We start from the raw sequence: 22,271 nt of genomic DNA on the forward strand, positions 1-22,271 counted from the left end.
TTGTGCGGTGCTGGGACCACAAGACATCAATGGCCTACAAATTTCTCCAGGGTGCCTGGTGGCCCAATGGGTAGAGCACTGGGTTGGAAGGCAAAAGATGGCAGGATTGAATCCCACCCAACCAGTGTGGCCCTGCCCAGCCATCAAGGGCCACCTTGTTGCCAATCCCAAACCTGGATTAAATGGCAGGGTTGCAGAAAGATGGGCGTCCGGCGTAAAAAACTTATGCCAAATCAATGTGCGGAACACATTCCGCTGTAGTGACCCCTGAAGGGACAAGCTGAAAGCCGTTGATCCATATCGTTAATTTTAAAACAAATCAGATAGTGTGGGATGAGTGCAGCTTTTAGTATCCTTCTGGATACTGTGTTATCATTTTGCATTCACTGGTACAACTGATACTACCACTATGGTCTAATTTTGTGACAGTAATTCTGTTAAAGATTAGCTTTAGTAGGGCTTAAGCTCACCTGCCAATTTCATCACTGCAATCATAGTGGAAAGTTCTCCTTTGTGATAAGAGGTAGATTAATTGAGTTGGTGATGGTCAGGCAAAGGTCTCTTGTGTCACATAATAAGATGAGATGAAATTCAGATAAGAAAATGAACTGACATCCTGTGAATGTTTTAAACAATGTCAGACCTATTGGGATATTTAAGAAATACTTTTTATATGTATTTGTGCTGTTTTTCTTCTTTGTCCGTGTATAAGAAATGTTTTGTTGTTTACATTTATGACACAAGTTAGTAAATTGTGTCATTGTCATCCCGTTGTCCCAAATAGACCTTAAATATTTACTGATCAGCCAAAACCTTCATTTAACTGGTAGTTTTATTGTAAAAATATGATTTTCATATAAAATACATGTATTATACTATCATAATTTTCAAAAAATACTGTACATGTTTTGCCATAGTTACCATACCTCCTATTGTTTAAAATACATTGTTCATAGGAGTCCTGTTACTTTTGTACTTTAAGTAAAATGTAGATCATCTTCCTAGTGCATGTACTTGAGTTAAAGATTTGAATTGGTACATGTAATGGTGAATTTTTTTAAACCAATACTTGCACTTTTACTTGAGTATTGAGTTTGTGTACTTCTACCACCTCTGTTCACAGTGTATCACATATTGCTGTGTATGGGGCTGTGTAGGTGCAGACTGCTCAGAGTGGGCATGCTGACCATTTTTCTATCACCACTATTGACCATCACTACTATTATACACTGCTAAATATAGAGTATTCTTTTCCCAGCACCCAAACTCAGCCAAATGTGCCCCCAGGGGGACTATGAAATAATACTTATATAATATAATACTAATTATAATCAGTTGAGTATATCTTCAGTATAACAGACAATGACTGCCAAATAATGGCTTGTCTTTGTTTAATATTAAACTTATATTGTCAAAGGTCTTGAATATAAACCAGATAAGGGTGACAATGTTTATTGGAAACACATCAAACAAACTGATTTCCACTGTATTTGTACACAGGCAATTACATCAGCGATATCTTGGCTGATTGATAAAAGGTTTAGAAGAATTACATTGGGAATTTTAGGCAGTGCAATAAAACACGCTCTATTTACATGTGCTTATTTTGTTTTAGTTAAATGCTGTCTGCTTACTTTCTGCAGTTCAGCACTGCCCTTAGCAAGGGGTAAGCAAGGCCAACACCCTTTGTAAATGTAAATACAGGTACAACAGGATGCGGACAATTCTTTTTTTTTCACAGAGTATCATATAGCACGGTTTATTGAGTATGGTACGATCCTTCTCAGAACCACTATGGCATTGCCCAATCGGCTGCAGCTGTGGAGAAAAAATGAGCTTTAAACGGCCACATCAGCATTCAGATAGATAACAAGATAAGTGGGCAAATGGTTTAAAAGGAGCAGCAGACTTCAACTAAGACAGTAAGAGTTGTCCAGCTCACCCTCAACGCCACCATGACTTTCAACGGGACCTGGAAAATTGATCGCAATGACAATTATGAGAAATTCATGGAACAAATGGGTGAGTTATGTCAAATGACTGAAAATGTGCCTTTGCCTCTAGTTATTAAATGGCATTTGATGCATTTGATGTTTTCCAGTGTTTTTCATTACTCTACTCTGTTTGAGGAGCCGATAATGTTAAAGCACAGATAAAAGTGCAGATAGTTAAACAAGATTTTTTTTCAACAACTTAATATTCAATGCACATTCAGCTAGTACAAATGGTCCTTCATCATGCAAAGCAACAGAAATAGTCATAAAATGTATAAGAAGAAATTTGTATGTTCTTCCTTATCAGACCATATAAAATTCCCTACTGTGTTTGTTCACATGGTGCTTAGCATACTCCGTAGTGTGCTGCCTTATGTCTGGAGTAAGCAATGTGCTTATCTCCCAAATAATCCTGACCTGTGCAAACTATGCAACTTTTACTCCAGTTGCCTCTAAAGGCTTTGTCAGATTGCTTGGGATTCCTACATATTTTCCTTGAACATATTCATATTCATTGTTGATAGGAATTAACATGGTGAAGAGGAAGCTTGCTGCTCACGACAACCTCAAGATAACCATCGAACAGAATGGAGACAAGTTTCACGTCAAGGAGAGCAGTAGTTTCCGCACCCTGGAAATAGACTTTACTTCGGGGGTCACCTTTGATTACAGCCTTGCAGATGGAACAGAATTATCAGTAAGAATAAGTTACACACCTACATCCACAATTTAGCTGTTTGCCGCGAAAGTTTGACTTTTGTCCCAATCATCAGATGTGTATTTTATGTGATCATTTTCTTACCTCTAAATACTTTGCGATGACCTCCTAATTTCATGCATTTCACTCTATGAACCTTTGAGCTGTAAAAAAACAGTTTGCTTCTATGCTAAGACAACAATCCACACATTAAGGTTTGACTTTTATTGTAGTAATTCTTGTGACCAGTTGATTTCAGCTCCCTTCAACAAACAGTCACAGCCACTGAACTATCAATCAGCGCAGCCTGTCTTTGCACTTCTGCAGCGCATTTTTTGCTTAGTATGCATTTCATGAGTACTTTTCATGTTTCACCAACAGGGCTCATGGACCATGGAGGGAGACACTTTGAAGGGGATTTTCAACAGAAAGGACAATGGAAAGCAACTGACGACAACAAGAATCATCCAAGGAGATGAACTTATACAGGTGAGGTGAATTTATACTTTATCAGTCCAATAATTATCTGTGACTTATAACAGTTCTACACATTACCATATTAAAGGAAAATGCCTCAAAAGGATAATTATTATAAGTTGATGTAAAGCTTCTTGATTATATAGCCTAATCTACAACTATTACAGTAAGCTATATATTAACTGGATCTAAAATCATTTGTCCCCCACAGAGCTACAACTATGAAGGTGTGGATGCAAAGAGGATTTTCAAGAGGAGTTAGGACAAACCTATCAACCTAACTGATTCACAAGATATTTGACCTCAGGATTATGTGCTGTATTGTGTTGAGCTACGTTTGTCAACATAACCTGTAAAAAGTGCACTATTTGTAATGCCTATGCAGTATATGAAACAATTTTTAATTTCACTGGATTATGTACTAGCAGTAATAAAGCCATAGCATTATTGCATGTTGCCTGCCACATTTGAAGTGTTTTTATTATATTTGTCAATGCCATCATTTCTAGTGAGTGTAATAGTCATTTAAAGATGAAAATGACAAGTTTTTGTGATACGATCATTAAAACTTTATTCAACATTGAATAAAAATAAATATATTATCTACAAAAATATAAAGTGTAGACAGATTTTTGGTCTGTACTTACACAATATATATAGTATTCACTGAAGCACCAACAACTCAGTTCAGCATTAATGTCAGGACAAACTGTAACCATACACAGAGATATGATAGTAAATTCAGTGAGTCATACAGCAGCCAGGCCACATAACCCAATTACTTATGAGATTAAAATCCGTGACATAATGTGAAAAGTTTTCTTGTTCATTAGTTTTGATGGCGTACAGTATTTTGTTTTTGTCCCCATATCCTTATTCAAAGATAAAGTAGGGATGTATGCAATGCCAACTGTGACAGAATGTGGCAAAAAACAACTTTTATCAAAGGGGCCTCTAAAGTATACAGATATAAGACTATAGATCATGGGTGCAAGAGGAAAACCAATTAGCTTTTTTTTCCTCACGTGTGCAAACACGCATGTATTCATGCATATAGAAAAACCCAAGTTAAGAACAAATTTTTCCGGTTTCTGGAGGTGACAATTGAACTTCAAACTTTTGTTTATTGCAGCTGAACAGCTGTTGCTTGCTCATGTGGTTGTAGTTTCAAAGGGCTTTTTGGAGCATTTGTGCCTGGCAGAAATCCAACCCTCTGCCACACACACACACATAAACACACAGCACAATCGTGCACATGAAGGAGTGTCACTAGATATGTCACTATTAGCATTGCATATTCAAAAGTTTTGCATGACATCCTGCAACCTTTCCATTCATATGCTTCTTTCCCTAAGTGTGGTTTTACTCACAAAAAATGTCAAATTCCAAGGCACTCTTGATACAACTTGAAGACACAGGGTTCAAAATATAAAATATAACAATACCAATGGAGTTCCTGTTGGGTTTTTTTGTTTTTTTTTTACAGATACAGAAAATAAAAAACAGAAGAAATTTGAACCATAAACATAAGTCACATAGCAGACCACAAAAACACTGGTGAGACAACATTGAGATAATCTGGGTAATATACTAAAAGTGAGCTTCACCTAGTTCAATAATTTATTAACTGTGATTTACTTATCTAAGAGATTACGTTAAATATTTTAAAATTGCAGTAAATAAATTATTGATTTATGATAACTACCACATGATCAAATAAATCAGAATATTAAATGTATGGGGTGGCTGTAGCTCAGTTGGTAAGGCAGTCGTCCACAAACCACAGGGTCAGTGGTTTGATCCCCGGTCCCGGCTATATGTTAAAGTGACACTGAACCCCTAACAGCCCATTCCCATCCCCAGCTGTGCAGTGCCGGTTCAAGGCCGGTAGACATTGGAAAGGGTTGCATCAGAAAGGTCTGTGCCAAATCAACATGTGGACAATGATCTGCTGTGGTGACCCTGAACTCACAGGATAAACCGAAAATATTACTAAAATAAAATTCTGATTATTGGCACTGCAAGCAATTTAAACAATCCTAATAACAAAAATATGAAAATAGAGTAGATGCTGAATTAGTGAGAGATTACACTAGCATAAATCTTTAAACACAATTCTTTGGTGTTAGACTGCTCAAACACAACACACACAAACAGCATATTAGGTTATGCAATATGTGCAGTGAGATAGATAAATAGAAATAATATAGATAAGATATAAACAGTTGAGAAACACCTGGACAAAGGTTATTGTGAGTTAACAGAGGTCCAAAGTAGGCAAAAAATTAAAAGGACATGTATAAATGGCAAAAGGTTTAGGAAAATACAGTACTTGTATTGTGAGCACAACAGAAAACGTCTCTGGAATGTTGGACATATACAATAACAAGCTTTAAAAAAGCCAAAATCAGCTTTCACATTATTCTTATAGTACCCTTTAGTAAATGCATAGTATGTCTTCAAATAATTGGTCATTTTCCCGCGTACGGTATTCTTTGTAATAAACTTTACATTTACAATAAATGCACAAACAAAAGTGTATGAGCAAGATAAAAGAACATCAGTTAAGTGTTAACATAAGTTTCTCACAAAGTTACACATTTTTATTTAATAAATTTCCCACAAAATCTATGTTTGTTCAACTCACTGTCCAGTGTTTTCATGCTCATGCTTACGCTGCAAACGCAGCTAGTTAAGATTAGACTTTGTAAAGGCCACATGCACATTTCAGAAAGTTATTCTTATTAACAAGAATATTTTTGTGTTGTGGTGTATGGTGAATAATATCATCTGCAAATATAAACCTGTTGAAATCACTCTACTCTAAGAGGAAGCCTAAAAAATTACAATTTGACATCACTGTGAATCACAAAAAAGGATTACAAGAACCAGCACAATCAAAGGTGGCATACACAAGGTTACATGATCGTATATAGTGACCTATTGAATAACCTGAGGTCTGCCCCAAATGCACAACATCATAGTTCACCAATGGTAGGATTTTGTAACTCTTAGAAATGTCTATGCATCTGTGAATAGCGGGATGAAATCCTACAGTGATTTTCCAGGAAAATTAACAAATCCCTTATAAGTCAGTAAGCTGCCCAGATCTTCACCTAATTTTTTTTCAATGTCATCAATTCACTCTTGTATGAGGTTTGATTAAATAAACTACTTTTGGCCTGCTGCTGCTGATGATGCAAATCTTTGCCTTGTATCTTTATATGTAGGATGATGTCATAATCTCATAAAGTATCTCTAACATACCTGGCCAGCCTGCTGTTATTTGCCCTCAGTTCATTCTTTCAGCTTTTTCATCGTCCTCATCATAAATAACAAAAGTAAAGGTTTACCAATTTCATTTTGAGTTCTTATCAAAGATTCAAATATTTTCTACCAACTTCCAAATATAAAATGCAAGTCCAATTTAACACACATGGTGCTACTCATTGCAAGATTAGGCCCTTTATTTAACATATCAATAACCTAAAAGGTTTATTAAGGGGGATGCAAACTTTAGCAGTGATGTCATTTTTTGTTACATTCCTTGACAATTTTTGTTACTGATGATGATGGAAATTTTTTATAAACTGAATGTAAAATCAATATTCTGTTGATGAAAGTTTCTAGACTAAAATACAGTCCAGCTTTTGTTATAAGCAACGTTTTGCAGGAATACTGCTTGACAATAGAAGACAGGAGCTGTGCTAGTTGATAATCGATCAAACAATACAATAAAAACATTTAGAAATAGCTATTACTTATGTGACAAGCTTGCATAAATAAATTCCATATAATTTGGAGATGTCTGGCTTCAGAGCATATTTCCATTCTGTAAACTCTTTGGCATCCAGTTGATACTCTACTGACCACTGTTCATCTGTGTAAACAAAACTTACCAAGGACCACTCACAAAAAACCATGTTCATCAAGACCTTTGGCTGTCACTGGGTTCCATTTTGCATGGGGTTTATTGCTATTATGGCCTGTAAAGAAGAAAACATCTTGTTACATCATCTTGCTGTTGCATCACTAAGCTACTATGTGTCTATATTAACACTACTAGAAAGACGACTGTCATTTTGTCATTACTAGAAACTTTCAGTGGACAATCTTAATACAATTTTCCATCAGGGTAATATGTACTGTAATTTTATATTGGGATATTGTTTAAAGGGTGATCAAGAAACTACAGTAGTTATTTGGAATTCTTAATTCATAAATATCTGTTTTAGGATAACACAATAAATGACAGACTTGATAGAGACAAAATCACTTTTTGCCATTCCATTGTTGTCCTGGTTATACCAGATGGCCCATAACACCCAAAAATATTAGCTTCTACACTGGATATGATAAAGCAAACTACTGTATCTTATGATTCAATTCCCATGATTTCACAGCACATATACTTTGATATTGACCAGACCTACAGTACATTGTGGTTTTACAGGCACATGGAGAGACGCTTACTTGTTTCAGGTCTGGCTTTTGGCATATCTTGTGATTGTGTGTCAGTGGGCTGTGTGTGGCTGGTGTCTCTGCGCTCATTTGCAACAAGTGTTCGTGGCACAGTGGCAGAGAGAACAAGAGGCCTTTGGTTGTGGTATTTAAGACGGTATGTTTCCGTCATACAGTTATCCACATTGAAGTATGTTGTCAGAGAAACCTCTTGAGCTGGCACTGCCTGCTCCACTCTGCATCCAGTTAGTCTTTCCTCACTCTCACACGACGATGGGGTGCTTCTTTCTGGGTCAGAGCCCGACTTGGAACTTGCATCCGAAAAAGTTCGAACGCCTGACATGTCAGGATTTCTGTGAGGGCTGACATATGATGTGGCTGAAACACGAGGACTCGATGGAAACCGTTCCTGAAGCATCTTTGGACGAAACACAGTGTGACTTGCTTCACCCTCGTGAGGACAGATCCGCTGGGCGGGTCGAAGGTGAGGTGACCCTGTTGTGCCGCGCTGACGCTGATTGTTCAGTTGAAGAGGCTCTGTAGTCACATTGCTGGGGGGGAGGTAAGGGAGGGTTATATGAGGACACTGGGAATCAGATGTGACAGCCTCGCTGTTGCTTGAGCGATAAATGCTTTCTCTGTCCTCGGGCTCCGAGAGAGCGAGATCATCAGAGCTGTTCCATTCTGAACTGCTGGTTTTTGTAATGAGCCTCAGGGCAGTACTTTCTCCAGTGTGCCCTTTACAGTTTGTCAGCTCCTGCTGATCAATCTGCCTGTTATCTGAACCAGTGGAGTCCCTATCTGAAGACACTGCTTTCCTGGAGGTGCTAGAAGTGTACTTTGATTTTCGCCTATCAAAAAGGACAATAGTGTTAATAGCGGGTTGTGATGAAAGCAAATAATAAATCATTATGGAAATACTTGAAATCCTGTATATAATATTGCTCAAATGTACAAATTTGTATATAAAAAAAAATTCTGAACAGTACCTTGAACCTGGACTGCACCTTAGATGTGAATGTGAACCTTGCTCATGGTTTTTTCCCTGAGGTTTGGGTTGTTGTTTACCTACAAAATATAAAATAAAGAGGAAATCACATTGTACACATTGGAAATGACTTACAAAATTATGGAGCAAATGTAAAACTATTGTGCATGATAGAAATATTATTACAACAAAGTAGAAGTATAGAATGTTACCTGTAATAAAGAAGATAGTTATATATAATTATATTAACAAATGTTATGAAATCCATGATAAAAAAGACAGTAAGCGGAAAACACAGATTTAAGTGCTGAGACTAATCTCACAATTTTGCAGAATTGTGAGCTATGATCCTGAATCCTAAGGATTCTGCTAAATCACAGATGTTACGCTTTAATCTCATAATATAGGTTTATTTTTCGTTCAATTCTGAGATGAATATCTAATCTCAAAAACTGTATTCAGGTTGACCAAATCTTCCTCCCTATTATGAAGTATGCATACAGTTAATTAAAAGTAGAAACTGAACAGACATGAAGAAAGGGCCCAACCATCCAAGTAAGAAGCTGTTCTTCTATCAGGACACAAGGTGGCAGAAGGAGAGTGTTAATCTCCCAAGATTTTCTAACAGCTGGAGGAACCAGTCAGCATGCTCACTCCATGCACCAGTGCAGCAAGAGGCAGCGTGGTGCTGAATTCCTTCCCTTTAAAAATAGATGTGTTATTTTTTTCTTTGCTGTTGCCCTAGAGAGGTCCATGCAAGGATAAAAGCTTTAGCTGTTTGCTGGAAACACTGGCACTAGATGCACATAGCATCAATAAAGTTTCAAGTGCAGCTCTCTCAAACTACTACCTGAAACAGAAGATATTTATGACAATTGCAGCAACCCTGTCCAGCTGTGCTATCCGAATGAGCTTTGTGGGATTATCATCAGATTAATGCCCATGCTGGGCTGACTGGGGTTAAGGGTTAAATAAGCTCAGAAATCAAGACAGACATTAATCGGTCTTCAAGCAGAGACAGAGCATATGCTGATTTTAGTGTGGTTGCCAATAGAAATAAATAGAATGAAAAACTAAGAAAAGAGCACCTTCTTAGAAAAGTTCTGTGTTGTAGCAGGCTCCTACTAGCATAACACAAAAAGTCATATTTCATACCACACACATACATAAAAACATAAAGTAATACATAAAAAGACATTTTGCACTGAAGCAAACTGTTGTAACACCCATTTGTTTGTACAGTATCCTGTAGTTGCATATTATACCTTCTGTCAGAGGCAGGCACAGTGGTGAAGTGGTTAGCCCTGCTGCTTCACAGCTAGGAGATCCCTGCATCAAATCCCCAGCCAGCCGCGGCCTTTCTATATGGAGTTTGCCTGTGGGCCCACAATCGCATTTACAGACAATTTGGAGTGACCTATTAACCTAACATGCATGTTTTAGGACTGTGCAAACTCCACACAGCGATGCCAGCAGGTATATTCGAGCCGGGGACCCTCTAGCTGTGCGGCAGCAGCGCTAGCTTTTTTGCCGTACTTTTATTGTACCAGGACCCGAGTAAGCTAAAAAACAGAACTTACCATTATATAAAGGTGAGGATATTCCACTTGATCTTGCTTGGTCGCCGCCCTTTTGGTGCAGCTGGCTATAGAACACAAATGTAAAATCATTTTCAGCATGTTTTCAAATTGATTTGACAATAAAAGTTTCATAAAACTGACTGGCATATAAACAAACAAAAAAAGGACCAAGTAATTAAAGCTGCATCTACACACAGAAAAAAAATGGTTCTTCTATGGCATCAGTCTCAAGAACTATTTTTGCTTCCAGTTAGCACTTTTATTTTTCTGTGTGTAAGTAAACGATTATATACACTTAATTATGTAAAACACAACTAGCATTTGTCATCAGCTGCTAAATATGGTAGTAAATGGCCAGTCATTTACAAGATGCTGCTAATATGCAAGAGATGAACCATCTCATGATGAACTCATGATTTGTCTTAGTTCTGATAGAATTCAACAGGATGGTTGTTTTTTTACCCTTGCAACTGTGCATCTGGTGTTGATTTCTGGTCTTTAACAGCAAAGCCATCCACCCCAGGTGAATCAGGATTGGTGGAGCCACTACTGAGTCTATCACTGCTCTCATAGCCAGACTCTGTCCTTTGAATGGTCCAGGTATCACTACGCAGCAGTGTCTTGGGGCCACCCTTAAGCCTGCCGCCCCTCTGCTGGATGGCCCTGCTCTCTGACTCAACAGAGCTGTGGCTTTCAGTCTCATGCCGCTGCTCATCTTCATAAATTGTCATTAAACACTTCTGCTTGTGGTCTTCTCTGGTTCGTGCAAAATCCCTTTCATGGTCTCGACTTGGTTCAGCATGCGCCCTTTCCTGTGATGAAGACTTATTATGCAGCGGGCTGTCATGTTGCTGTTGACGGCGCTGCTCCAGCTCATTCAGTACGGTGTCAACGTTTAACACTTCCCGAATGGGTCTCCAAGTGGACTTAGATTTACCACGGCTTCCACCACCTTTTTCCCATTGTTCCTGGCAGCCATCCTGATTATAGTGAATTGGGGAACTGTTGTTTTTCCAGCTATGCCCACCACCATGTGTACCAAAGGACTGAGATCCTCTGCTTGAATGGTTTGATGACTTCTCAGTGCGCTGACAGTTTTTTACTTTTTGGTCCAAAGGAGATCTGGGCCCATTTTCCGGAGGAGATAAAGTTCTCGTATGTGCCATTTCTAAACAAAGATATAGATCAGATATAGACGTACAATTCGAAACATGTTCTTACAGCTTGTTCATGTAGTGTATGTCTACTGGCCTATAAAGCACAGGGGAATGATTACAGCACATAAATAATACAGTATACTACCTTTATGTTGTGATGGGTCCGTTTTCCGATGCCCTCTATCTTTTTTCGATATTTCACCTGGCCTCTGCTTATTCTCCATGCAAGGCTCCTGGAATTTGTTAGGACTTCCAAGGCTTTGTTTCACTGAAGTGGAAATAAGTAAATTAAAAAGCACATGAGTGGTTGTGCTTTGATGAAGAAAATTGCATTGAGTGTTTTTTTAACTTTTAGTCTATTTGAGGGCTCTTACACAGCATTTTCTACCCGATGACATCAGTGTATCCCATAGTAAATAACAGTTATTTAGCCCCGGATTCTCTCTACTTGCAAACATTAATTACATAATGTGACATAATTATCCATATAGTGACTTTTTTAGAGAATCAGAGAGGTGTAGTCCTAGAGCCAATGAACATGTTCTGTTTCAAACATATAGTGTGTTATGCATTGCAGACACTTAGAAAACTAAATTATATTTATACACGCTTTAGATGTTTAGACAAATCATAAGTAATGCCTCAGGTTGTTACTAAGTCCTCTTCTGTCACTGGGTATTGGTGTACTACAGTATTTGCTTTTTCAATAGGCCCACCACACATCTTACCATAGATATTTGCTGCCTAAGCAAGGCAAGAGATTAAACAAACTAAAACCATAACTGTACTGAAGAACAGATGCATCATAGGCTATGTTTAAAGTACACTACTGCTGTCACATCCACCACCCCTATGGTGTATATCTTTCTCTGCCTCTCTAGCAATCCTGTCACTGTGAGAAACAAAGCTGCTGTAAACTGCAAACATCTGCTTTTTTAATCAGCACATTTACCTAACAACTGCCACTGTCTTTCACTTTTATATCTCAACTCCTCCCTTCTCATTTTCTGCAGCATTGCTCCCGTCTTTGGATTTGTGTCATTTAGTACCTAAAGAAGATGTTTCATACTATTTTAAAATGTACACCAAGAAAGTAATGTGACAGTATAACAAATGAAAAACTGGTGAAGTTAATGTTCTCTGAAGCCTCCCTGGAACATGAAGTATTAAAAATGCATAATGTTTTCTGCATATGTGTGGCTACTTTATGTTACAACAGTGGGTGAGTAACAGTAGTGAGTAAGCTGTAACATTATAATTTACAGATTTGTTTATGTACCCTGGTGTTGACATTTAAGTAGTTCCACTGAAAATAAAGCTCGATTTGAATAAAGTACACCTGACACGACTGCTATGCAAGTATGTAACTGACTAATACATACTTCATTCTCTTTTTTGAAGTTACACAGACTCACAATCTTAGCAATGCAAGTACAGTTCAGAACTGCAGGGCAGTTGTAGCTTTAAGAGTGGAAAAGAACTATACGTAATTGAAATTGCCATACTACTACTCATTTTAAAATAATTGATGCATGGTTCAATGCACAGTGCTGAAAATGTTTTTAAATAAACCAAACAAAAATTACTCACGCTTATTTCCATATAAAAGAGAATCCTGTCCCATGACAGTCAAAGCACCTGGCCACCACATAAAGCAAAACCATCCATCTAAAGTGGCAAGGCGCCATAACCCAAGCAGATAAATTAAAACACTGGAAATGTCTAGGGGAGGAGTGACAACTGTGGAGCAGGAGCAGGAGAGCGCTTGGCCACAGAGCATGGATTAGGGAGGGAGGCGTGGGTGGTAAATCTGCGTGCAACAGAGGCATCATTCTCATGTCAAGCTGAAGCCAGCACACAGGGCAGGACAATCTTGCTGCCCGCACTTTCACAGCACTCTCGCAATCCAAATGCAAAAATTGTTTAGTTATAATAAAACAAAAGTCAGAGACAAATTGAACAGTATGATTATTGTAATCATTACAATGCTAGTACTACTAACTAATTAATACTGTTATGTTGTTTAAAATGCTATAAAAAATGTGCATAAAATTTTTGCAGCAACCGCATTTTCATAATTTAGGTGATAAACTTGGGTTAATCTAGAGCAATTAACTTCTAATATTCTGTTAGTCTAGTTATTTGTCAGCTGCCATGGTCCAATTCAAACATGTAAAAAGGTTTATACCATTGTTCAATGGCCAATAAACACTACACTAGGTTGCTGCTGCTTGTTGCAGTAATGAGTTAATATTTATCACAAGTTTAAGAATGTCGACCTGATATAAAGTTTAATTATAGAAATGTTTCCAAAATAATATTAAACAATTGCAGAAAAATAGCCATGGGACAAACCTGATAATTCAATCTGATGACGAATAACAAACGTCACAGAGTTTACAGTTTAAGGTGGATTATGCTTATCTTAAGTAAACGTTCGAAACTATTAATCCCCCTCAAAACCAATTAATTGATTTTTTGATTGATAGCAGCTGTTGTCTTACATGTAGTGCAAAGCTTTAAACAACAGGAGGTGAGTGATGTTTATTTTTGGTAACTGACTGTGATCTAAGCAGGATAATCGATGCGGAAGGGGATGATAAGGTTCCCTGGTTCAGCATAAGAAAATAATGACTTAACTGAGGACACAGTGTTTTTTTTTTGTGGATTATTGCACATACTCCACTGCCTGTGAAAGCAAAACTATGCTTCTACCATTAAACCATTAACTACCTACCAGTTATCACAGCTGCATGTGATAATGAGTAACATATCTGCTACATCAGCCAATATATAGTAGGAAAGACATTGTCATTGACAGGCAAAGTATTTATATCTAGACAATGATGTACGTACTGCAGCTAGTCTACAGAAAATGTGAAAATGCTATGTATTTACATATATATATATATATATATATATATATATATATATACACACTAATAACTGGACGTGTGTCGTACCTGTCATGTCATCATTTACATGGGCTTTGTACCGAGCACACACGGTGGTTTGTCTTGGTGCATCTTCATTAGACACTGGACTTCCTTCAGGGTTAGTGTAAAATAAAAGAAGTGGCTGGAAATGTCCCCTGATACATTTAGAGGCAACATCCTTCCACTTGGATCCAATCTGAGACAAAGAAAAATGTGATATTAGAGAATGTAACAGAGAGACCCATTTAGTAGACTTTTAAACTGACATAAAGCAGATTAATAGCAGAGCTGCTAACCTCTTTTACAGTAGCATCATCAAAAAACATCCATTTTGAAGATTTGGTGTGATAGGCAAAAGCTGAGTAATGTTTACTTGAAAAACAGATCATCCCCACCAGATGTAGCTCACTCCGTTTGGCATGTTCATCAGTGACACGGTTGAAAAGCTGAAAGAGAGCAAAGTGAAGTTTCATTTCCACATATTGTTTTTATAACATAATTACAAAATCCTGTCAGAATAAAATGTATTTGTGTGGTTTTAATAGCCTCCAATTGAAGTTTTTACCTTTCATTTCTATATGGTGACTCAAACTAACAGAATAGATGTGATGTATGTGGTTAGGACATCGTTGACATAAGAAAATTTACCAAACCAAAACATCTCTCTGTATATAGTATAAAGTATCATTTAGGATGACACATTTCTATTGGGCAACTGGTGTCAGCAGCATTTTCATCAAGCCTGTCCAGCTCTTACCCCACACAAGTTCAAACGTGGGCCAAGCGACCGAATGACATCGTCGGTAAGATCAGATTGCTCAGCATCCCAAACAAATCCTATAGTCACGATCTCGGGACAGTTCATGAGGACACGGCGGATCTTGATACTCTGACCACAGTCACTCTGCAAAACATAAAGAAAACATGTAGAGGCCCTAATGATCAATATAAATACATGGAAAACATCCGTTCTAAAGTCCTCAGTACCAATCATTCTTGCCATTTATTAATAAAATAACCTTCTCTGAGCTGCTACTGAAGGTATTCTATATTCAGTACATATTAGGAAACAAAAGGTTCTCAGTGTCAGATTCATTGTGGAGGCAGAGAAATGAGCTAGATAGTGTCACTGTATTTTTCAAATATGTGTGTATTGTGTCTATTGGGGAGACAATTGAGTAACATAGGTCATATAGGCATATAGGTCTTTTTATTATGTTGTAAGTCAAAGTTGTGAGTGTTGTCAGCCTAAACAGAAGCCAGCTGACTCATGTGATGGTAATATGTTTGTAAGCTAAAGACATAAAATATTTGTAATTTGAATAACATTTATTTGTGTTTCAGAACCACAATGTTGAAATGATTGACATAAAACAAACAAAAAAAAAAAACAGGAATAAAATCAAAAGGCAGAAACCAGGCTAACCAATATTACACAGTACTTGTACACACAAAATGAATAATTATATCATCAATAGTGGAATAAAGTAAATCGATCAAAAACAGTGGAGCCAATGTAAGATTAACATTTGAATGTATTTTGTAAAACAATAACATGTCAGTATTATTTTGGTTTTCACTTCTGGCAGATGTTACCTGTTCTCTGCTTTCAGGCTGTGCTAAAGGTAAGATAACAAGCAGCTGGAGCAACATCATTATTAAATACATTTAGATAAAAGTGAATTATTTTATTGTCTTATATGAACCTGAACATTTCCTCAAAATGTCACCTCAGTCTGTCAGGTTGTGGTTTTATCTGTGTCTCTTAATTAAAGCTTGTCATGTCATAATAAAAGATGAAAATAAGATTATCAATGAGCTTATCACTATCAGGAAGTCATTTGTGCAGTTTGAAATATCTGGATGATTCAAAGGTTTAAAGGAACAGAACAGTCAGCTTCACCACACCGATGCACACAGAAGAGGAAGACAGTGGTAGCAAATACAGATGAGAGAGAAAAACAGTGGATAAGCCCTTACTGCTATTTATATCCTAACACTAGTCTGGCACCGTCTCCTTCCGGTCGCTTCATGTGCAGTGTCACAGCACAAAGCACACACTGTGCTCTGCATAGATTCTATCCATTTTACAGTAACATGCTAACTGTTAGGCGAATCGCTAAATTATTTATTCAAAGCTGCCCAGAACAATTTGGCATTTAATGGTTGAATTCAGTTAAATGCTTTTGCAAAACAGCACAATGGGCAACGAAGCACTGAGCTGTTCAGCCACACTTATTAGTTTTTAACTGATGGCACGTATTCGTTTTTAACTAATAAGTTACTAAAAAAATCTCTAAAAACCATGATAAGTAAACCACATACCGGACAGCTCCGGAGGTCACCTGTGTTATTTGCCGCCTGCAGTAATTCACCAAACATGTCAGACCTCAGTCGCTCAGTCTTCCCCAAAATGCGGTCAACCTGTTGGCTGTGCATAGAGACAGTGTCCGGTTATGGATAGTACATCCCGTTTTTATTTATTTTTTTATTCAATTATGTAATAAAAGAGATCTGCCACAAATTTTACATTTAAGACTATAATGATCAGTTTTAGTTGACACTGTCAGGCAGATGGCAATTCAACTATGTTTATTAGGTTGTGATTAGTGAGAATGTTATATTAGACAATATTGCAAAGCATGACTTCAATAATAATGGCATCATCGAATTAACTCCCCTCTAACAGAAGATCACTTTATAAAAAGACACAATAGAATTTAAGGCTGAACTGGATTGCATTCAGTTTTACAGATGTGTCTAATAAAGTAGCCACTGACTGGTCAAGGCTGGGATTATGAATACACATAGTGTACTACTAGTATATGTAGCAAAATCATAGTGAAAACATTGCAGCATGCATTGAAACATTCAAGTGATGGCTGTTGCAGAAATTAAACTGATGTTTAAAACTGCCGTCAAATAATTTTGTAGTAACGTTATTTAATACTTTGACATTTAAATCAGGATTAGCACTTTGGCCTGATTTTTGTATCCCACTTTTAAAGCCACGGCAGCGAATCCTTTACTCACCATAAAGCAGTGGTTGAAACATAATGTACAAATTCTGTGAATGGATGTGGGTCTGAAGATGCGCCACAGCAGCGACACACAAACTGCAAAAGAAAATGTAACATTAATTTATAATTCAATTTTAACATCATTCTACCAAACGCAATGTGGCAGTTCCTGAATAATAAACTGAAGGTCAGAGAGTTTGTATATGACGGATTACCGGCTGTGAGCTGAACTTCTTACCGTTGTACTTGTTTATTTCACATGATTGCATGTCTGCATTATTGTTTTTGCAGAATTTTGCAGATTAGCATGGACGAAATTAAACAAATTTGTTACCTGCTCATAAAGCATCATTGCAAACTTCTGATGTGTGATGCAGGATTTAGATGAACAAGCATCTGTTGCAGTGTCTGACACTATGTGCAAATGAATTTTCTCCAAGATGTTCTCCTAATAGATAAGAAATAAGAGAACAAGTGAGGCCGGCATTAAATACTTGGAAATAAATATACACATTATCACTGCAGTTGGAAACTGTGGCCTTTGTTTCATTAGCTTTAGTGTCACAGGTGGAAAGTCCCACATCATAACTACTGTGGAACTTCCACTAGATATTTTACAACCACAATTCAAATAAAGTTGGGACGGTGTAAAACCTAAATAGAAACAGAATGCAATGTCACCAACCCATATTTTAGAAAATTTTACCATTTCATGGAAAATATTAGTTCATTTCAAATTTGATGGTCTCAAAACATCTCATCTCTGATATGTTGTTTATGTTCTATTTTGAATAAAATATAGGTTGATGAGACTTTTTTTGGATTAGGGTTGTACGTCTGATTTCAAGCCAAATGCAATGTCACCATACAAAGCACTCAGCAGCATCATCCATTAGGCCAAGTTGGAAGCGTTGCTCATCCTTAAAGGTTTCAGCTAAGGCGTTACGCAGGCTGTCGGAGGGCAGCACACGCTCTCTGCTCTGCTGAAACTGGCTAAAAATACTCTGAAAAAGATAAATGATTAGTTGATAATTATTTCAACAATTATGACAGAACAGAAATATAGCATCACTATCAATACTGATAAAAAAATGACTGATTTAGGTTTAAATTCAAAAATTCCATTTACAAACCTTTAAAGCGCAGAAAATGCAGGCATCACCGAGGCAAAAGTGACCTGAAAGCTGCCTCAAACTTCTCCTGAAAATGTCCAGCTGCCAAAGCACCTGTAGAAGATTAAAAGCTCAACCTATAGCCAAGATATTTTATTCAAGGATTTAACTTTAATTGTGAAAAAAAGACTATAAAACGTAATTATATGCCTTTGTAATGTAATACTGCACTGCTAGTGCTGCTAAACTCAATGAAAATTAACTTTTGTGTCTCCAACTTACCTGCTCATACAACCAAGACTATTAATTTTAATTGAGTTAATCGACCAAATTATAAATAAAACATTAGCAAGGGGGAAAAAGGATTCTTCCAATCCTGCATTATCTTTTAAGTAAGTTAAGGAGATATTTCCTTAAATGTTCCTGAAAGAACAAGATATTTGTTTTGTGTGTAAATTTAACACTTTCTGGTCTTGGGGGTTTACATCTGCTGTCTACAACCTTATGCAGAGCAGTGTTTACAGGACAAACATGAATGTAATCATTTTTACAGAGAGCTAGTATGAAGTAGATCTCACCTGAACAGCACTGTTCAGGAAGCAGCTATTCTGCCCAGGCTCATTCAGCAGGCCTTTGGTGAGTGCGAGGGACAGCATGCTCCCAGGCTGGTAGGATTTCTTCAAGCCTCCTCCTGGTTTTTTAAACATTTTCACCCAAGCAGTGGAGTTAGGGCCTAAGTACGATGAGAATAATCCTCAGGTTTGTGTATATTTGTGGTTTCGAAATAAGTGCCACTTCACTAACTAATGAGAGATTATAAACCACCCTGTATTAAAACTCTTGGGACACAGTTATTACTAATCCAAATGTTGCATCATTGTGAATCATATAATTTACCTTCTCCAGAGCTGACAGGAGACTTGCCGCAGCTGGACATGCTAGGAGGTGGGAGGTGGTGCGTTGGTCTGGCCATGGGCTCCATCCATTTCATCCCCACGCACCTCCGAATCGCTTGGACAACAGCATTGTCTGGATCAGCCACAGGGCAACCTCAGGATTGTGTTACTGGACATTTATTTGCAACAGAAGAAAATCTGGGGAGTGAAGGAAAGGAAACGCATAAATACTAACACACTGTAAGTCAACATGAGTCAACAATGCAGCTGGACAAGCTTATTGTAAGAACAGAACAATGCTTCAGTGGCCATTTCCTGCAACCTCACAAAAAACAATAAGCCAAGTCCAGCACAAAAGCTTGTCCTCGTCGAATTGAAAACCTCCTGAAAAAAGCTAAGTTGGTTCACTCTTAAACCATAAACTACCACATTTCTGCTGTGAAACACTGAGTAAAGACCTGTGCTCTGCACCACCTCTGTGATCTGTGACCACCACACCAGCAGGAAAACGTCATTTTCACAATTTTTACTACTCAAACCCTGTTTGTGTTCAGACACTTTCCGAAGCCTTCTCACACTTTACCTTGTTTATTATTATTTTGAAGCTGAAATGATAATATATTGGTCAGTTTCAAACTTACAAAGGAAATGTTGAGTTTCACTTTGCTTTTTTCAAATGCAAAAAAGTCAGTCAAATATACTGACATATAATATATATATATAATAATTATAAATAGTATTAGATGACAATGGCATAAAATAATGAAATATTGGTGGGATGATAAATGTTTACAGGCTACAATTCAGAATGTTGTTTGCCTATTTAAAAAAATGCAGTGCTTCAGTGTTCAACCTAAAGTCATGTTCAAATATTACATAAACCCATTTTTCCTCACGTAAATTCTTGGTCTGAGTGCCACATGTGTTCCAACAACAACCCCTCTGACAGCATGTGATGCCTGCATAGGCCTGTGCACACTGACATAAACGCTTTTACTTGCTGTATGGTTCACAGAGGGGGTAATAAATCCTGAATCGACTAGGACTTCATGACTATTCTGTGTTTTTCTGCATTATCCTCTCCCCTCACCACCACCACCACCCAAAAGCGAGCGCGGTCCCACAGCACAGACATGCAGCCAGTGCCTCCACAGCCTCCCGGTGAACTGTGTGTGGGTACAGCCACAGCAGCACAAATATGCCGCAACTTGCGTTCCAGCATTGGCGACTCACCTAAAGGGGAACGGATACTTGACTGCTCGCCTCCGGTAAAGGGCGGTCCAGCTGTCGGCGTGCAAATGCGAGGACCTCTTCCCAGAAACCTGCAACTGAAACTGGCTATAGTTGACTGCAGATATGTCCAGGCGCTAGTGACGCTCTATCCGTCACAGTGCAGCATTCCCAATCCCCCCGAAACGCGCGCTGGCGGCAGCCCGAGCCTCTGTCAGACGCTACCGAGAACCGTGCGTGATCGTGTTTTCTTGGTGAAAATTCGTCCCGATTTTAATAAGAAGGGCCGGTGATGGACTGTGCCAGAATGTCCGACGCGGATTAGTGATGTTTTGCGTCTCGAGAGGTCAAACTCCGCCCCTAGTGTAGCCTTAAGTGCACTGCTGCTGAAGAGCAATCTCCAGTCCCTGCATGGCAAACTGTGCGCTGGCGGAAGGTCAGACTTCCAACTTGTCATGATGATGATGAGAGAAGACATCACATGACTGCACTGGTTTCATAACCATGCAGTAGTGTGCGGACTGAACCCTGCCTGTTTTTGTATATGTTCTCTCCTAAATGTCAAAAGACACATCTGAATACTGTTTTATATTTTTGTTTGCAGTCCAAGTGAGACAAAATGCGCGAATATGCCCTATCTGAATCAAACTGGTTGATTTTCTGTGTGTTTTACTGGTGCAAATAAAATATATTAATCGTGCATTTTTGTCTCTGACATGATGCAGCAGTGCCCGGGACATGGACTCACAAAAATCAGGACAGATGGAGAGCTTGGCAGGGGAAAGCCTGCAGTGCTGAGCAGGTTTCAAGTGTAGACAGGATGACTAAAAGAGGCTGATGGTGTATGCGTGCCAGAGTCAGCAAATATGACACTAAGTAATTGTTGTGTCTCTCTCCTGGGTCTTTTAGCAGGTTTTTACTACTCTGAATAGAGAAAATAGTGGTATATATTTTATCGTACGGTACAAAGATACTTTTTAAAACAAGCCCAAATTGCATAAAAGATTTTCCGATTAATGCAAATCCAGGATAAATCTGAAAATGTGGTGATGTGGCCATAACACAATGTTTACAATTAACATCACTCATGCCAAGTGTTCATTGGCAGCTGTTATTGTCACTTCCTTCAAACACAGTGGATCCTATCATGTGCAGGACTGTATAAATTGGTGTGTGTGTGCGTGTGCCAACCTGTGAAAAACAGTGTAAATCACACTTTATGAGTTGTGATAGGCTGTCACAGATTTGCAGTCCAACACTGAAATTATTTGTCTTCTATAACAATCATGGAGAAAACAATTTAAGTGTTCTGTAGCCGTGACTGCAGGATGTTGTACCATTAGTACTGTTGTTTTGTGTTCTGGTCAGGTTATTGAACAGTTCAAATCCGACATTAATGTTATTTTCGTGCAGGCCTTGATTCAGCACTTTATACGTATAACTAAGTGGAAAAAGTGTAGCCATGTGCAGTCTTGTGGGACGGACATGTGTATATAAATACATTAGAACTATATATGGCAATTCTCTGATCGTATCTTGACTCCAGCAATAGCACCGAAGCCTCCCTTGAGACACACAAAGAGTTTGTGGGATTATTTACTAAAAATGGCTGTGAAAAATAGGCTACATTTTTCTTCTGCACAATGTTGCTGAACTGTGTTCTGTTCTGAGCTGAACTCATCTGTTCTTAAGATTATTTTTGGAGTTGGTTAATTGTTGTTGT

The 22,271-nt window shown here is 38.0% G+C and overlaps 2 protein-coding genes across 6 annotated transcripts; one reads left to right on the top strand and one right to left on the bottom strand.

Moving 5' to 3' along the window:
• Positions 1-1,832: 1,832 nt before the first annotated feature.
• Positions 1,833-3,634, top strand: fabp2 (fatty acid binding protein 2, intestinal). Its single transcript, XM_067498288.1, has 4 exons — positions 1,833-2,022; positions 2,519-2,691; positions 3,073-3,180; positions 3,380-3,634. Exons 1-4 carry the CDS (start codon positions 1,956-1,958, stop codon positions 3,428-3,430), a joined length of 399 nt encoding a protein of 132 aa, XP_067354389.1. The 5' UTR covers positions 1,833-1,955; the 3' UTR covers positions 3,431-3,634.
• Positions 3,635-6,017: 2,383 nt separating this feature from the next.
• usp53b (ubiquitin specific peptidase 53b) lies at positions 6,018-21,098 on the bottom strand. Of its 5 annotated transcripts, none has more exons than XM_067498282.1 (18): positions 20,552-21,098; positions 19,320-19,516; positions 19,001-19,113; positions 18,444-18,536; positions 18,180-18,314; positions 17,645-17,758; positions 17,324-17,406; positions 16,616-16,721; positions 15,048-15,194; positions 14,587-14,736; positions 14,318-14,486; positions 11,500-11,622; positions 10,660-11,365; positions 10,198-10,262; positions 9,883-9,993; positions 8,619-8,697; positions 7,642-8,480; positions 6,018-7,154 (listed from the first exon to the last, which is right to left on the bottom strand). In XM_067498282.1, exons 2-18 carry the CDS (start codon positions 19,411-19,413, stop codon positions 7,078-7,080), a joined length of 3,204 nt encoding a protein of 1,067 aa, XP_067354383.1. In that variant the 5' UTR covers positions 19,414-19,516; positions 20,552-21,098; the 3' UTR covers positions 6,018-7,077. The 5 variants fall into 5 exon arrangements, with proteins under 5 accessions (XP_067354383.1, XP_067354382.1, XP_067354384.1 ...); XM_067498281.1 differs by having other exon boundaries at positions 19,001-19,155; XM_067498283.1 differs by lacking the exon at positions 9,883-9,993 and having other exon boundaries at positions 19,001-19,155; positions 20,552-21,095.
• Between the last annotated feature and the right edge of the window lie 1,173 nt (positions 21,099-22,271).

The sequence above is a fragment of the Channa argus genome, chromosome 3 (assembly GCF_033026475.1).
Source record: "Channa argus isolate prfri chromosome 3, Channa argus male v1.0, whole genome shotgun sequence".
In the NCBI taxonomy this organism is placed as follows: Eukaryota; Metazoa; Chordata; class Actinopteri; order Anabantiformes; family Channidae; genus Channa; species Channa argus.

Coding starts and splice junctions, on each gene's coding strand:
- fabp2 (XM_067498288.1), top strand. CDS start 1,956: ATGACTTTCAACGGGACCTGGAAAATTGATCGCAATGACAATTATGAG. Junction 2,692..3,072: donor CAGATGGAACAGAATTATCA/GTAAGAATAAGT, acceptor TTTCACCAACAG/GGCTCATGGACCATGGAGGG. Junction 3,181..3,379: donor AAGGAGATGAACTTATACAG/GTGAGGTGAATT, acceptor TGTCCCCCACAG/AGCTACAACTATGAAGGTGT.
- usp53b (XM_067498281.1), bottom strand. CDS start 19,413: ATGAAATGGATGGAGCCCATGGCCAGACCAACGCACCACCTCCCACCT. Junction 18,315..18,443: donor GCATTTTCTGCGCTTTAAAG/GTTTGTAAATGG, acceptor TATCTTTTTCAG/AGTATTTTTAGCCAGTTTCA. Junction 14,737..15,047: donor CACGTTTGAACTTGTGTGGG/GTAAGAGCTGGA, acceptor GCTCTCTTTCAG/CTTTTCAACCGTGTCACTGA.